Here is a 15,980-nt window from a genome sequence, read left to right on the forward strand (position 1 = left end):
ACGTCTAAAACACAACATGTTCCACGATGACATAGTTTTCATGGGCACCATCACTCACCGGGCAGAAGTAGGAGTTCTCAGCGATGTAACGTGCCACGGCCTCGTTGCTCGCCGAGGCCGCCATGACCAGCAGTAGCGCGTCTCGGGCCTGCTGTCCGATGGCTCCGTCTCGGTGGATGAACGGCACGAGGAGGGAGAAGATGAGGAGATTGGTGGAGCCCTGCTGAGCCGGTGCCGCCCGGAACAACATCTCCAGAACCACAGGCTGCCGGGCCATGGACACACAGACCTGGAGGGGAATAACAGAAATACAAGACAGGATATTAAACATAAACATAGGGCACACATTTCGATTGCTGAGCCAAAGTTGAGTCTTCTCCACTCTGGGCGAGTTGGTTTTAACAGTCAGGAGATAAAACTCGTAGAATGAAGTGTTTAATCACTCTAATAGGTTGCCGTCTGATCGCGGGGATACTTTTCACCCTTAAAAGAATAATTTTACACAAGTTTAATTTTAAGACAGAAACCGAGAAAAAGAAAAACTGTCCAAAACTGACATGCAGACAGTAAAACTGTGTGGTGTGCAGTAAAAGAGAATTATTCCATAATTCAGGTAATGACATTTTAGTGCAGAGCTCATATAAAATTAACAGCTTATCTACCATTTCATCCAAATTTAACACGTTCCTTCCTTTTGCCTTTTTATATGCATATTGCAGCTAAATTAATAAGGTAAACTTCCTGCTGTGAAAACGTCCCTCTGAAGTGTGCTACTGGAATTTCTGGAGTTGCCTAGCGACACGACTCAAATCAAAGTCGAGCTCCTTTCTGACTGGCAAGACAAAAAAATCTGTGTAATGTTGATCTAATCAGATAACTGTGTACAAATTCGAGAAGTCTACAGACTGCAGGTGACTGTACCTGGTTGAGCAGCAGCACCAGGCTGTTTTCCAGAGCTGAAGGACACCCAAGTTCTGGGTCGGCGCAGGCTCCCAGCAGCCTCAGCAGAGGGTGGAGGACGGCTGTGTGCTGCAGCAGAGGCTGCTGGGACTGGCCGATGAGCATCTCAAACAGCTTGAGCAGCGCCCCCTGGCTGTCTGGGTCCAGGCCGCGGCAGAGGTGCCACTGAACCAGGCACTCCAGAATGTTCTCGGTGACCACCAGCTCCAGTATGGGGCCCATGGGTGCCACGCCTGCGCCACCCTCCGGGCTCTCTGCAGGCCGCTCCTCTGCCAGTAGACATAACATCTGGTCGGTGTGATTCCTCACTGCTGTCAGGTCATCGCTGGAGGATGAAGGCTCGTGCTGCTCCAGCACCCAAGAGACCTGGATGGAAGGGACAGTGTTTTCATGTAATGTTTAACTCTTAACACTCATGTCCTTGTATGAGGGGTTAAAAAGTTACAAAGGTGTGTGTCGGGCTTAATCGGGTTGGTGCAGAGAATCAAAGCTCGACCACCGACATGCATTTCAGCTCATCTCTGAATGAGTTTGGAATTCAGTATGCATACGACAGCGGGGTTATTGGACTGGTTGATTAATCTGGATGTTTTGACATGTCACAGTCGGAAATGCGCAGGTGTAAATAATAGCAGGATTCCACTTAGCTGCTTCAGTTTCAGGGTATCCTTTGTGGCTTACTGTTACATTGGCTGCCTTCAAAACCACTTTATTTACTGTCTGCCATTTTATTCAAGAGTCAAGTGTCTGAGTGTGAAATCTATACTCTATGTACTGCCCTCAAAAATTCAAACAGTGGCAGGAAGAAATGATTTCCATGGCATGTGCACTATTTTTGCTAACAATACCCATAATGCAATGTGAAAATTACAGTTGTGCCATACTCCACCTGTCAGAGATGACCCCAAAATGATGATTCATAATCTCACTTTAATGCTCACTATTGAGTAAACCCATAAGTGTTTGTTCTATAGCGAGTATGCTTGGGTGGTATCCAGGTATTACAGTATACCGGGGTATTTAGAAATCCCAAAAGGTATGACTTTCACTACTGTCAAAAACACAGATGCTCCTCTTTCTATTAAACCGATACGGAGATGCTGTCTTGAGGTGTTGTAGTGCACAGCACCTGCCACCAGAGGTCAGTCTCTACTGGTGGACCAGGTAGCTGAGCTTAGAAAGATGGCGACTGCAAGTGGTGGGCATAACGTTACAGGACAGGGTCAAAGAAAAAAAAAAGTATGCCTATTCTGAGTATTATCACGAGATGACTTAAAACTTCAAAAGCAGTTAATTAGCCACATGATTTTATTCAATATGTCATCTCTGTTCAGCCCACTGATGTGTTGGTATCTGCTGTGGCAACACAAATGCCGTCATATACCGTACACCCTGGTGAAATGTCAGGAAGGTATGCATATAGCAATACTTCCCAAGCCTGATAGGGAGGAGTGAATGAGTGAATAAGGGAGTGATTTCTGACACAGTGTCATAGCAAACTGGGCCTCGTGCTGATAACGCAGCCATTGCTAATGTTAATAGTGACACCTGTGTTTTCCTTCCATGACAAGTCAAAATGGCTGCTGTGAAGACAGCCTGTTGTCATGGAGGTTGGATGTGATGCACTGTCACATCTGGAAATATTTACTTCTTTTAATGTGCAGAAGATGTGTTAAATAGGTTTTATATGAACATTTACTGTTAAAGTAATTGTATGTAATCTACTAAAATCTAAAATAAGTAAAATAAAAGTAACTCCTGGAACTGCAACACGTATTTCTTGAAGATAAAATGTAACAAAGCTGTAACTGTGGTGTAAAATTTGAACTGACAATTAAGAGGTTTCCCAACATGTATCAGTCAGCATGACTGCTGCAGATCTGTGAGCAGCGTGTGCAGATAAGAGATGTTCTTCTTTGTCTTTCAGCAGCTTGAACTTTGTGGTAAATGTATGAGTTGGAAGTCAGAACCAATTCTGTCAAAGTTGCACAACACATTTGTTTTTTATAAAAACACACTTTCCCACAAAATCACTCGAGATGTAAACCTCTACCCTCGTCCTGAAAACTCTAAAAACACGGAGAATTGATATTGTAGACAATTGTCAGGTGGCTTCAGGTCTCCCTAACCCCAACATGTGTATGTTATGTACAGTCTAAGAGTCGTGTAGCGACATGTAGGAGCGCTTTAACATGCTGCAATACAGTTGCAACATATCCACCTATTATACTCCTGTCTGCTTCCTCTATAATGGACTTCTCCTTGATCATTCAGCAAGCCTCGATGCAAAATGCAGAATCTCTAGACAGAGTTCAATTGCAGAGCTTACACACACACACACACACACACACACACACACACATCATGAGCCTACCACAACAAACCAATAAGTATCACTCAGATGTCTAATATTGCCTCCAAGAAAACTCAATGGTCAGGCAGTGGCAAGGTTCTGTAACCTATAAAAGGCTCAGTCAGTGATTGGACAGAAGCCAGTCACACTGTTAAAGTACACACACTGACCACTCTCATCAGCAGCACTGGCACAGCCAACTGAACGTGTGAACATCCACACTTGCTGTCAGATAATCATTCACTCAAGTCAAGTCAAAGTAGGAGCCTTGACTTTATAACTGATCTCACCATCGTTTACTGTTAACAACAAGTGAACATTTACTTTGTGTCTGTGCTGCTCCACACAAAACATGAGAAGGTTCTGCCAACCACTGCTAAGTAACGTACTGACAGTGCAGGGTGTAACCCTAATAATAATAATTGTAAACAGAATATCTTTGGATTGTTGAAGGAAACAAGCAATTTTAAGAGGTCACATTGAACTCTGGATCTGGGATAGATTAAATGATTATTTAAAACAGTAAAATAATGTTAGTTGCAGCCCTAAACAGGTTACATAAGAGGTTTTCAAAGTCTGACACTGTGGACGTGTCTTTTTCTCAACATCAGATGTGGTGATATCACCAGAAAGTGTTGCACTGAATCTAATCTGTTTATCATGTTTGTGTTTTCAGATGTAACTGAGTTATGACACAGAGGAGGAGGAGGAGTGAGAAGTGGACGACTCACCCAGAGGAGGTACGCCTCACAGTTTGAAAACATCTAAATTAAATGGACATTCTGTTCGTTGTAACCTTAGTGTTATGAAAAAAATCCACTCAAGTCACTTCAGTCTGGGGATACATTTACATAAGTTGTTTAAAAAAATCTAAACCACCTCAATACTTTAAAATAAGTGGTTTGGATAATATTGTAATTTGGGACTTCATTATAAAAGAATAACTGAACTGCTTTAATGTCATTCAGCATGAGACAGTCTTTAAATGAACACAAATTAAATCTGCTTCAAAAGCTTTTTCACTGTGTATGTCGGAATTCCCCCTCTAATATTGTTTTAACATATTTTAACCAGGGGTCGCGTTAACCGGATATTCTCGGTCATTGACCTTTTTTTTTTTTTTTTACAACAATGACCGGAAAATCTGAAGGCCGTCAGTCATTTTGACCGGTTGCAATTACCACCCCTGCCCACTTGGCGGTGGAGTGCACAGTCAGTGGTTTAAGTGGCTGCCGTTTTCACACTGCAGAGAAAAAGTCATTCATCTGCTTCATGTAGCGTTGTTGACATAACGGCCTGGACACACCGGACACGGAACCGAGGCACGGCGCCCAGCAGCGGAGGCAGTTTTCAGTCAGCGCCCATGTTAACCTATCTGGTAACCTATCCACAGGCTGCTGAGCAGAGCGGAGCGCCCGCGGAGGCAGCGCTTCAGTTCGGCGTCTGGTCTATTTTTCACAGGAGCCGCGAGCGCTTCTGTCAAGCTGGATCGAGCAGATCGTACCAAACAGGAAGTCGGACACAGAAAAGACGAGAGAATCCGGCAAATTTTCAAAATAAAATAACAACAGCACGCACTGTGAAACGTGAGGAGAAAATACCGTGTTTATAATTTAAAAAAAAAACACAACAGTGCATAACCGAACACATTTTTCAATACCATAATCACTTCATTACAATTTTAATTTTGTGTCACCGAGCCTACAGGCATAACACCCTGGACACACCGGACGCGTTAGTGACGCGTTAGTGCCGTCCGGTGTGTCCAGGGTGAAGCCTAATGGCACGTGTGTGTGGATGTCTGTTAATCTTTTCGTTCATGTCCTATTAATGCACACTTTATAACTTGCTTGTTGGATTTATTAAAAACGAACGAATGAAAACTAAATGTCTTTGAATATCTTTATCTTCATTTAAAAACGAAAATTAAAATGACCGGTAAAAATAGATTATGACCGGATTTTTATGACCCTGACGGTCAAAATGACCAGCGACGAAAAAGTCTAGCGCAATGTCTGATTTTAACATATTTTTACTTCACCAAAAATTCAGTTTTACAAGATTACATTTGAACACATCATAAGAAAATTATAATTTACCGTCGCCCAACGGTTATTTCTACTGAATAGCGCCTGAATGCATAAGGGGCTGTAGACATGTTTTGTGCACCCTCAGATTCATTGTTTTCAATGTAGATGTGCAGCAGGTGCGATCAAACACCAGAGCGACACCGTCATGATAAATAGGGAAAAGTTGATCATTTTGTTGCAGGGCTACCCAGAGCACTACATCTGTTACACAGACAATAGGCCTACACCCTTATAAACAGCGCCAGGAAGAAGATCAGCTCAGCACCCAGTATTTCAGGTACATAGGCTCTGGTACAGTACAATGTTCTTGAAAGCTGGCACAAAAAAGGCACAAGAATAGCGCCCAGTACCCAACCTTGTGTTTTCAAGGCGGTTTAAGACATGGCATGTGTACAGGCCCTAATACAGTAACTTCATGCAACCTCTGTCAGTTGTTAGCTGCGGCCACCAGCTGCTAACGGCTAACAGCTAGCGTTAACTAGCTCTCATCCTGCTGAGTTCAACACAGATTCACTGTTCACACTGCAGCGGTTTCAGGGAAAAATAGAGTGCATGCCCTGGCACGCCAATAGTGCGTTTACTGCGTCCTTTCATCCGGCCACCTTCCCAGGGAAGATCTCCGTTTAACCACAAACATTTTTTCTATTGTCCCTGGGACATCAAGGCACTGTCAGTCTCGAGCTCTGCTTTTTAGCCTGCCCAAAACTGATGCCAAACAATGGACAAACATCAGCCACTGCCATCGGTGAGTGTCATTTTATGTGCCAATAGGACGCTGGCAGTCAACAAGGACAATATCTGCTGATACTGATGTTCGAGCCGATAAATCGGTGCATCCCTACTTTTACAGTAAAGGTGAGTATAGCAAATATGCTGTATCTCCTCACACTTGTGCGGAGTTGGTGAGCAAAATATTACTCAGCAAAACTACTATCCAGGTTGAGGCCACAAAGTGTACAATACATTCATCCAAACAAAATATTTACTGTCATCAAAATTCAAGTAACGAGGCGTGTCTCCAGCTCACCTGTCTCCAGTGGTTCTCAAACACCATGAGGCATGTCTCTGGGTCAGCAGTGCAGGGGCTGGAGGGGGCGGCACTCCGGCCGGACCGGCTCCCTGGACCCCGCGGGTTCAACCTGCTCAACCAGCTCATGCTGGACTCAGTGAGAGGCAGGTCACAGGAACTCAAAGATGAGAGAGGAAGTTCCAGTAAAAAAAAAAAAAAAAAAAAGTTGGAGTTTTGAAGCAACCGAGGGCAAAAAGAAATTAAGAGGGAAGAAAAGGAAAAGATGTGGGAGGGAGGAGGTGGAGGAGGATGAGGAGGAGGGAGAGGGGGGAGAAGAGGGGGAGGAAGGGGAGGGAAAGTGTATCCGAATACAGAGAAGGAGGGGAAGGAGGTCGGCTGAAAATGTGCTGTCACTGCCAGTCAGTGTACATCGAGGAAAAAGCCCACTGCTGCTGCGTTAGAATCTGTGTGACCCTGTCCGCCCTGTAGACCCTGTCATCCAGTCTGAAGCCAACTCCACTCCATAGCCAGTCAGGACGGCCACTCTGCGCTGTGGACACAAACACAACAACACAACACATACATTAACATGTAAACCAAAAAACAAATGTCACATATTTTCACGACCTTTTAAAACTTTATTTTAAAGCTACAAAATATAAATATGCAGTTGTCTTTTCTCACGTGTATATATCTTGAATATCTTTATGCATTTATGTTAGTTTGGCTCTGAGAATGTAACGTGCTTAATAGCCTTTATATAATTAACCACATCCTCCAATAACCAAGTCATACTTTGCCACTCATATGTGTGGCCATTATGAACACTGCACAATATTCTTTAGGAAAATATATCTGATTATTACAACAGCATTTACATTGGGTGAACACAATCGCATAAAATAATATTAATTTTAAGAATAGGATTTCTGGTGCTGACTAGCAAGTGCTGGAATAATTAATCATGTGGTCAACTCATCGGGTGCATCCCTGGGTTGCACAATAAAATGTCGTCTTTTTTAGCAACATGAGAAAAACAAACAGTCATAGATTCCTGTTTTCTCAAAACTTAACAAGGAACATTTCTTCAGATGAAATAACCACCAGTGTTTCAGCTGATCCAGTGAATCATAAGTCAATGGAGACACAAAGAAAACTGAATTCAGTATTTTCAAAAGGCAGTCCTACTTATTCATTCAGTAATATATCATTCGTGCTGAAGAGCATCTGTATTTTTTTCTGTGTTTTCCCAAACAAACATAAGTCAGCCTCTACAGTATGTTGTTGCCAGGGAAACCATTCAGTCCTCCTGTGGAAAAGCTACAGCCAGTCCACCTTCTGCTTAACATGGGAGTAGCTGTCCGTCCTGAATTATGGATGCAAATGTAAAGCATCGTCCTTGCGTCGACGTTAATGGGAGATTAATCATTGAAGATCATAAAAACACAACATCCATGCTTTTCTTCTGTCACTTTTTTGTCCCACAAACATATTAAAATAAGTATTTAAATAGAAAACATGGCCGCCCACTCAAAATTGCAGCTCCTGCTCCAACCAAGAAACTGGTCAAAAAACAAGTGAGGTTAAAGAAAACATTTTTCACTGCTCTACATGCACAGTGCCTAGAAAGAAAAGTAATCCATACTTAAAATGTTGCTAACAAACTCTGATATCACATGTAAACATAAAACAGCCTGCCATGATCTCGTGACAACAGATTTAAGTCTTATAAGAGAATTTACATGACCAGAGCAGAGTTGTGTATAAAGTGAGCTCTGCACCTCGGTTGGTAAAACATCTGGTTCATCAGTTTTGCATATTATTGCACAGGAGCAAAGATTAAAAAGAAAGGAAGCCATCACACTGATGAAGCGTTGCAGGCAACAGGCGCTCACTTCTATTTGGGCACACTCAAACCTCCAACATGTTATTTTAATCAGTGACAACTTGACAGCAAACACCTGCATGGAGCCAATGTCCAGGGGATGCACAAACCCTCTTGCTCCACCTTTGCACATTGCCAGTTACTGTATTCTTGATCCAATGATCATTATTAACATCCCTAAACCCTTTATGTTAATGCTGTGATGACTCATCCAATAGAGAGGAGCATCTGTGTTTAAATGCATTTAAACAACAGGGTTACTGTCGTCTTTCTTGACGAGAAATTAAATGAGTATCAAATATTCTTAACCTGTTATGGCTGATAAACATTCAGACTGTTTCCATAATATACTGAAGCTAAACACACTAATACCGCTATCACATCATAAAAGCTCCCAAAATATCTGCCGGAAGTCGTGTATTTAGTGATTTATTGTGAGGATTATTTGGAAAGGACTGAACAGATGGATCAACAGAGGAGAAGTGGATTATGCTGTAGGAGTGGTTTTGATGTTTTGATGCCTTTTTATGCTGTGACCCTCCATCTGATACCTCCCCTTTGAGCCAGCAGGCCTATTTGATACTTAAAAGAAAAGGCTTTTCCTGGAGTATTCCTATCAGAGAAACTCATTTATCAAAGTTAGATTTCTGCTGGAGAAACCTGATTTCACTTTAATTCAGTACTGTGTTTAGTTCAAAGTTGATGTCACAAGCATTGGTTAACGGAGCTTGAAAGATGTTTCTGTGAATGTGTTTGCTTTCATCTCCAAAGTGTTTGAATAAAAGATCATTCGTAAAACCACTATGGTTGGTCTAGCTGGGTTCAAAAGGGGCAAAGGGACAGTCCGGTATTTTTCAACTTGGGCCTTACTTTGCCATGTATCCAGGTGACTAATGGGAACAAGAATTTTTGAAACTGGTCCAGTATTGAGTGAGAGGACTGCAGGTTGGGGCTGGTCAGTCCTTCGGCAATTCTCTCAGAAGTCGGCCCATTCTTCACCGTCCCCGTCATCTGACGGTTAATGGCCTCTTCGTTTGCGAGGGCAAGGAGGGCGTGCAATTCCTTGTCTCCCCAGTTGCTCATTTTTACAGTGTCTGTCAGGTTTGTGTTTCCCTCTTGCTACTAGCTGCTCACTAATTTCTGCTATCAGCTGTTTCCTGTTTATCCACCGCCAATAGGTAGCACATGCGGCGTCATCAACAGCTCCTCCCACAAGTCATCAACAGCCCCTCCCGCTGCGGAAGGCCGCCTCACTCTGTTTAAACTAAAAGGGTTCCGCCGATATGACTACCCTATGAGGCAGAAAACTGGGCACCTCGGATCAACTCACCAATCTGGCTCTGTGTGTCTAAACACTCGCAGCTTGCCTGCAAAACGGCCCAACATTCGCGGAAAATCTGGCAGTGTAAAAGGGGCTAATGTCTTACTTTTTGCCACTGACGGGCTCAGATTGTTATACAGAGTGTCTGACAACATGATGGAATGGATCCCTACAGAGATAGACCTTGTTATTAAAGAGTAAGATCTATTTGTCTAACCAAATACAGCCTTGAAATCACTATTGCCAAACACACCAGACTCTATTTACATAAACAGTAATTTTAGAATCGTAAAACACGCTTCATTCAAAGTTGACAGTAACAAAATAAAAACACAAAAACCACCTTGGCGCGTTTTTCCACTGCTCCAACACTCAACAAACTTTCGTTTTGTTTACATAAACCCTTGATTCAACCAGTCAGATGTGACAATATGCCGGCTCTATACATGCTAAAATTACTGTTTATTTAAATGGAGTCTGGTGGCTGTGGCGATGGTGATGTCGGGGCTGCTTCTGGTGAAACAAAAAGGATCTTACTCTTTAATACCAAGGTCTATCTCTGTAGGGATCCTTTCCATAACAATGTCAGACAGAATGGTAATCGGAGCCTGTCAGTGGCAAAACAAGCACTTACATTACAGCCTGCCAGCTGCAGTGGTCTGGCTCAACACTGGACCAATTCAAAAACTGTAGTCACAATTAGTCACTTAGACACAAAAACATGGAAACACAAACACGAGTAACAAATTTACACTCTTACATACTTTTCCTTATTGAATTTTTCATACAGCAGCTGTATGACTGTCTCAACAAAACCAGCATTGAAAAGGCAGGTAAATGTGACATCCACGCTTCTTTTAATGATTCACCAGCTCTCAGCAGGTGAGTCAAAGTTAATGATAGTCACGCTGCTCGGAGAAAATCCAATCTTTTCTTTAAATGCACGAAATGAATTTATACGCAGGCATGAAAGCGGAAAGAACGTCAACCCACAAAGAGTCAAAACAGAGCCATCTACAGCAAAATAAGCGCTGAAATACAGTCTGACCTATGATTCACTAAAAAGACTGTTACCTTAAATGCATATCAGCCAGTCTGTGTCAGCAGTAAAGACAAAACTCTCTGACCTACATACGGAAATTCAAAATGTGTTTTATTTTCATGTCACACACACAGCGCCATAAAGAACACTCATAAAATGAGTTCAAAGTTCAACTAGATTCCACTGAAGGGAGGCTGCCTTGATAAAGACAAGGGTTTGTCAATGGTTAGTGATCAAACACAGCTTGTTTATAATCTTACACCACAGTGTCTAAAAGCCAAGATATAGGCTACTCTCTCAAAAGTTCAGACTAAAAAAGGAGAAAAGCTTACTTAGTTTCCAAGACTTCCTACAGCAGACAACCTGACAGCCACGCCTGCTTTCTGTAGGAATTGTCCAGGTGTGCACAAGTGTGAGAACAGGCAGCGCTCCAAGGTCTCTGCAAATTCTCTCCCGCACGTTCCTCGCACTTCTGTCCCCGTCTGTTTTTACTGTTAAACTTCACAGATCACTTCTGTGTTTGCAGGCGCAGAGAGCTTTCATAGCAGCAGCTGCGACAGATACGAGCTGATACAGACTCCCACTTCACCTAATGGCCAAGTCAATAGTAAAGCCGATCTTAAAACACATACCAGGGAATGTAGCTACCTGACTGACGGTGTGCTCCTTGTTAATGCAGTAATGTACTTCCTGCAGCCTGTGCACTGATCTCTTGTACCAACAAATGTTTCCGCTCGGAAAACCACCTTCAAAAGTTGTCTCTAAACTTGCTTTTTTCTGATGTCATAGACAATTCATAATCCAAATTTACTCTGAGACGAGATTTCAGCCTTAACAGTCAACGGATCAGGTACAACACTGTATAACATACATCTACACTGAGAAAATGTTTTACTAAAATATTGTCATGCTCTGCTTAAGAGGGTCGCTCTCAATGAGAGACGACAGTGACTGTGCCCAAGTGAAACAGAACAATCTTCAGATGCATCAGACTGTCATTTTCTCAACTCTCTCTCTTACAAATTATTATGCATCATGTTTTCTAGATTGTTTATTTTTTACTTATGAAAATAGCAAATACTCACATTGGAGAAGCTGAAACCAGTGATTCTTTTGGCATTTTTGCTCATATAGAGACTGAATCAATTATCACATTTGATGCTTTCTGTTGATCGTTTTATAATACCAGCTCTAATAACCAAACTTTAGCTTCACTATTGACCTTGCTAATGACAGCCGTGAGATGTGGAGAAAGCTCTGAAAAAGCTAGCAAGAGGACCCTGGATTCAGTTTGTCAAAATAGAAAAATGATTATTTAAAGCAGAAGTGTCAAACATGCGACACATGGGCCAGAACCAGCCCACGAAGGGGTCCAATCTGGCCCACTAGATGACTAGACCAAGAGGTGCTACGTTTCAGAAGCAAGTTAAACAATGCGTTGCCAGTTTCACGTAAAATCCTGCTGCAGAGGCTTTTCCACACTGACCAGAATACAGTTCTCTGATATAACAATGAATACATACTGTGACCATGTTTAAAGATATTGAACATTGTGCAAAATGTTGTCAGTCAGCAGCTTAAGTTGAGAAGAATCTGTATCAGGAAATGTGTGGATAAGTAGACTGACTGAATGTGGAAAAACTGAGACCCTGTTGAAACCGCACTTATTTTTCTTAAGACATCTCAGGCTGTTCATGTGTGTTGTACAAAGATGGATGTCTGCAGAATATACTTGCAGTTCTTTACACAAAAAAGAGGAAGATATTGGTGCTGATGTTACTTATAGGTTATTGTGCGATGGTTTTATTGCTCTGGCCCATGTGAGATGAAATCGAGCTGTATGCAGCCCCTGAACTAAAATGAGTTTGACACCCCTGATTTAAAGCAAGAATTGTAAAGACTAAGTTAAAACAAATCAAGCATCTGTTGCTCTCCATACCTTAAGTTTTCAATACTGTGTGCAACAGACCCATTTCAATCAATACTTAAGGTGTATTGATATCCAAAACCAAGTCCTAAACTTGAGATGACCCAAATCTATATGATGATATCATCAGTTTAAGTACTGGAGTGCAACTCTATGTAAACGTGCCTTTGATAAAGAGACGTGATCGACTCAATCTTAAGGTGAATTCACATGCATGAATAATTAAGTGCTTTTGCTATTGTTGACAATGGAACAGCTGACGACCAAAACAACCCCTCTGATTGAATTTACAGATCCACAGATGCTATCCATGGAGGTATGATCCTGTCATGCAGAGTCAGCCATCAGTCACTGCAGTGTTTGGGTCATGTGTCCCCTTCAGCCTGACTCTTAGCGCACCTACTTCCCAACCATCAAACAGGACGACCTTGCCTTTAAACTGATTGCTTAATTAACGTTACCATAATAGCACTGGGGCTTTACACCTGATCCTGTAGTCATCATCCTGCGCCAGATCTCACATTAGCCAACCGAAGCGGCTTACGCTCGGGTCCGCCGGAAAACAACAATCAATGCATTTCAATAGCGAGATGATGTAGCAGGCTAGTTGGTGCTGCAAAGATAATTAGCTAGCTTAGAAATGACAGCCATGTATGTGCTTAGTTTGTCACGTTAGCGTGTTCGAGCACTGTAGCAGTCAGTAATAAGACAGTTACTCACCTTTGATAGCTGTAGGAGTCTCAACAGTTGTCGCGAGCTCCTGATTTCCACGGATACCTGCTAGCTGGTTGCTAGTAAGTTAGCGCTCGTAGGTTGCTAACGGCTAGCTGCTAATGAATTCCACAATGTCAGAGCAGTAAACGGGTGAACAGCGCGCGAGTTAGCCGAAGACAACTGGCGAGCTAGACCATAGTGAGCCGGGGGAGCTGACACATTAACCACTCCTTCATTCGGGCTGCTGTGCATCCTGTTAGAGACAGATAAACATCCCATTTGATGATTTCTCAAACACTCTTCCCTTTCCCGCAGCCATCTTACTTGGACTCCTCCCACACGACTTCTCTGACTCACACCCACAGCGACGCTGCTCCCCTCCGCTGTATGAGGGGTTTCAAGTGCCAGCAGTCAGGAGACAACTATGTGACCCAGTTCTGGTTCCATGCTGATAAATGGACACTGCGTACTGACCACTCTGTTATAAAGAAACTGATGGAGAATGAGAGATCAGTTCTTAAATTAGCTCATGTTGAAAATAATAAGTTTGACAAACCAACTCAAAGTCCTTTACCTGCTCTTTCAACCATCCATCTTTTTCCTCACTTTGCATAGTTGTCATGGTGATTGATACTGACATGTCTTTGCTCATCATATGTTAACTTAAAGGGGCACTCCATTGTAGTAACCTTCAAATAAAGCTGCATCCTATATTTCGGCTAAGGCAGGGGTCAGCAACCTTTACTATCAAAAGAGCCATTAAGAAAAAAAAATTCTGGCTGGAGCTGCAAAACGTATTTGAATAAAGGTAACAGCCTGTTAAGTCTTAATTAGCCCATCAACATTACGAACCGGTCTAAAGCCCCATTTCCACCAAACACTTTCAATATGGTACCTTTGGAACCAAAATTAACCCTTCAGACATGGTACCTAGACCCAGAGTTTTTACTCCTAAATGTGGGCGGGGTTGTTGCCACTCACTGCTCTGTCCAGTGTCCTTTATCAGTGTGCACCTCGTTTATCGTCCACAGAACGAGGCTGTACGCTGACATTTTCAGGACAAAATAGAACAGGCTGCAGTGAGAGTCTCTACCAGGTTCCTGTCAGGCAAGCTCAGGGGTTTAGTGTTGCTGTAGCCCACAGGAACAAAGCTCCACAACGCTTTTTTTTTCTCAGAGTGAGGATTTGAATATATGCAGTTCACATAATCCAGACGAAATTAATATATATTTTTAAACACTTGAAGATCCACTAGGGCATTAACAGAAAAGTTGATTTGTCGACGTGTCGAGTCAGTGGCACAAGTCGACACCCCCCGAGAGGAGTCGACAAGTCGTGTGTTTTTTCCCTCTCTCTCTCTCTCTCTCTCTCTCTGTGTGCTTGTGTACGGAATGCAATCGCTGCCTCTGAACGTACGCGAAACGGACTCCGCGAAGGTCCGCGCGGACTCAAAGCGGATGTCCGCAAGCCCTGTGTGCGCAAAGCTCACATTTTACGACCGCACAGACTCCACTCCGCTCACCAGTGACTGCTCACATGTATTTTTCACATCACGGGATTTTTACAGGAAACTACAACGCAGAAGTGCGCTCAACTATGAAAGCCCGAATGACTGCGGACATTCCTCGCGGAGTCCGCTCCGCTAATAGTACACCCGAGTATGTTCGGGCCTTGAGAGTGACAGACACACATCACATTTGTGGAGATACTTCACTTTCCTCCCCCGCGTCAATGTGATGACGTCATCAAATGACTTGTCGACTCGACTTAGACTTCATTGACAGATAAGTCGACCTGAAAAAAATCAAAGTCGTTAATACCCTAAGATCCAGTCATTACTGAAAGTGTCTGTCATATAAAATTAAAGTAATGATCAAAGTTGTCACAGTGACATGTAAGGTGTGTTGATGGATTCACGTCGTCAACTCACACATTGAGTAACATTCCACTTAAAAGTTGCCGGCAGTCAGCCCAGTGAATTAGGTTACTTTTTCTCAGACTCCAGCTGCTGTGAGAGGCAGCAAAACATCCTTTCATTTTATAGTTACAGTTTACTAATAAAACTCTCCACAGTATGAACAGTGGTTACATGAGCCTCAAAACCAGCCACAACTCAGCCCTGAGCAGAGTGACCGTCCTCTACTGACCAAATTGTGTCAAGAGACCATGTCCAACCCTTGTTTGCATAAAGTTGAGTCAAGGCTACTTAATGCAAATCAGCTTCTAAACTAACTGTTGTTGATCTGAAGACAGGTTTAGCAACTGCATGGCTGATCTCTTGCCTCATATGTTTTCAGAAACACATGTCGGGAAAATATTATCTTAATATAAGAGAAAGTTTCCAAATGACCCGACATTTTGGTTTGGTTTTAAAGAGAGCAGACTGCCCATGTACCTGGTGGCACGCCCATCAAGCATCCAATGCTGGGAAGCAGCGCGACCCCTCATGTCCAGAAACGCCTCTGTGGACAAAAACAAAGACCTCCCTGCCTCCAAAATGCCCTCTCATTAAAGTCAAACCCCACACTCAGTTTATGACACAAGCTTTATGTTAAAAACTTTCCCTTAACATGGCCGATCACAGTGATTAACACACAAAAACACTATAGGAAAGGATCCATGTTTGTTTTAACATTTTCATTTTAGCATTGAATGACAGCAGCAGATATATACTGTCAA

At 42.7% G+C, this 15,980-nt stretch overlaps 1 protein-coding gene across 3 annotated transcripts in view; it reads right to left on the reverse strand.

Annotated features, from left to right (window-relative positions):
• The window catches only part of fhip1b (FHF complex subunit HOOK interacting protein 1B), a 32,834-nt gene extending 19,180 nt beyond the window's left edge, over positions 1–13,654 (reverse strand). For 2 of the 3 annotated variants that reach the window (XM_050048093.1, XM_050048092.1), the window contains exons 1-4: positions 13,308–13,654; positions 6,431–6,962; positions 922–1,326; positions 59–289 (exon numbers count right to left, since the gene is read on the reverse strand). In XM_050048093.1, coding sequence (XP_049904050.1) covers positions 59–289; positions 922–1,326; positions 6,431–6,559 — 765 coding nt within the window. In that variant the 5' untranslated portion in view covers positions 6,560–6,962; positions 13,308–13,654. The remainder of the gene's footprint in view (positions 1–58; positions 290–921; positions 1,327–6,430; positions 6,963–13,307) is intronic. The other variant, XM_050048091.1, reaches the window with a different exon arrangement.
• Positions 13,655–15,980: the final 2,326 nt, after the last annotated feature.

The sequence above is a fragment of the Epinephelus moara genome, chromosome 7, assembly GCF_006386435.1.
Source record: "Epinephelus moara isolate mb chromosome 7, YSFRI_EMoa_1.0, whole genome shotgun sequence".
Lineage (NCBI taxonomy): Eukaryota > Metazoa > Chordata > Actinopteri > Perciformes > Serranidae > Epinephelus > Epinephelus moara.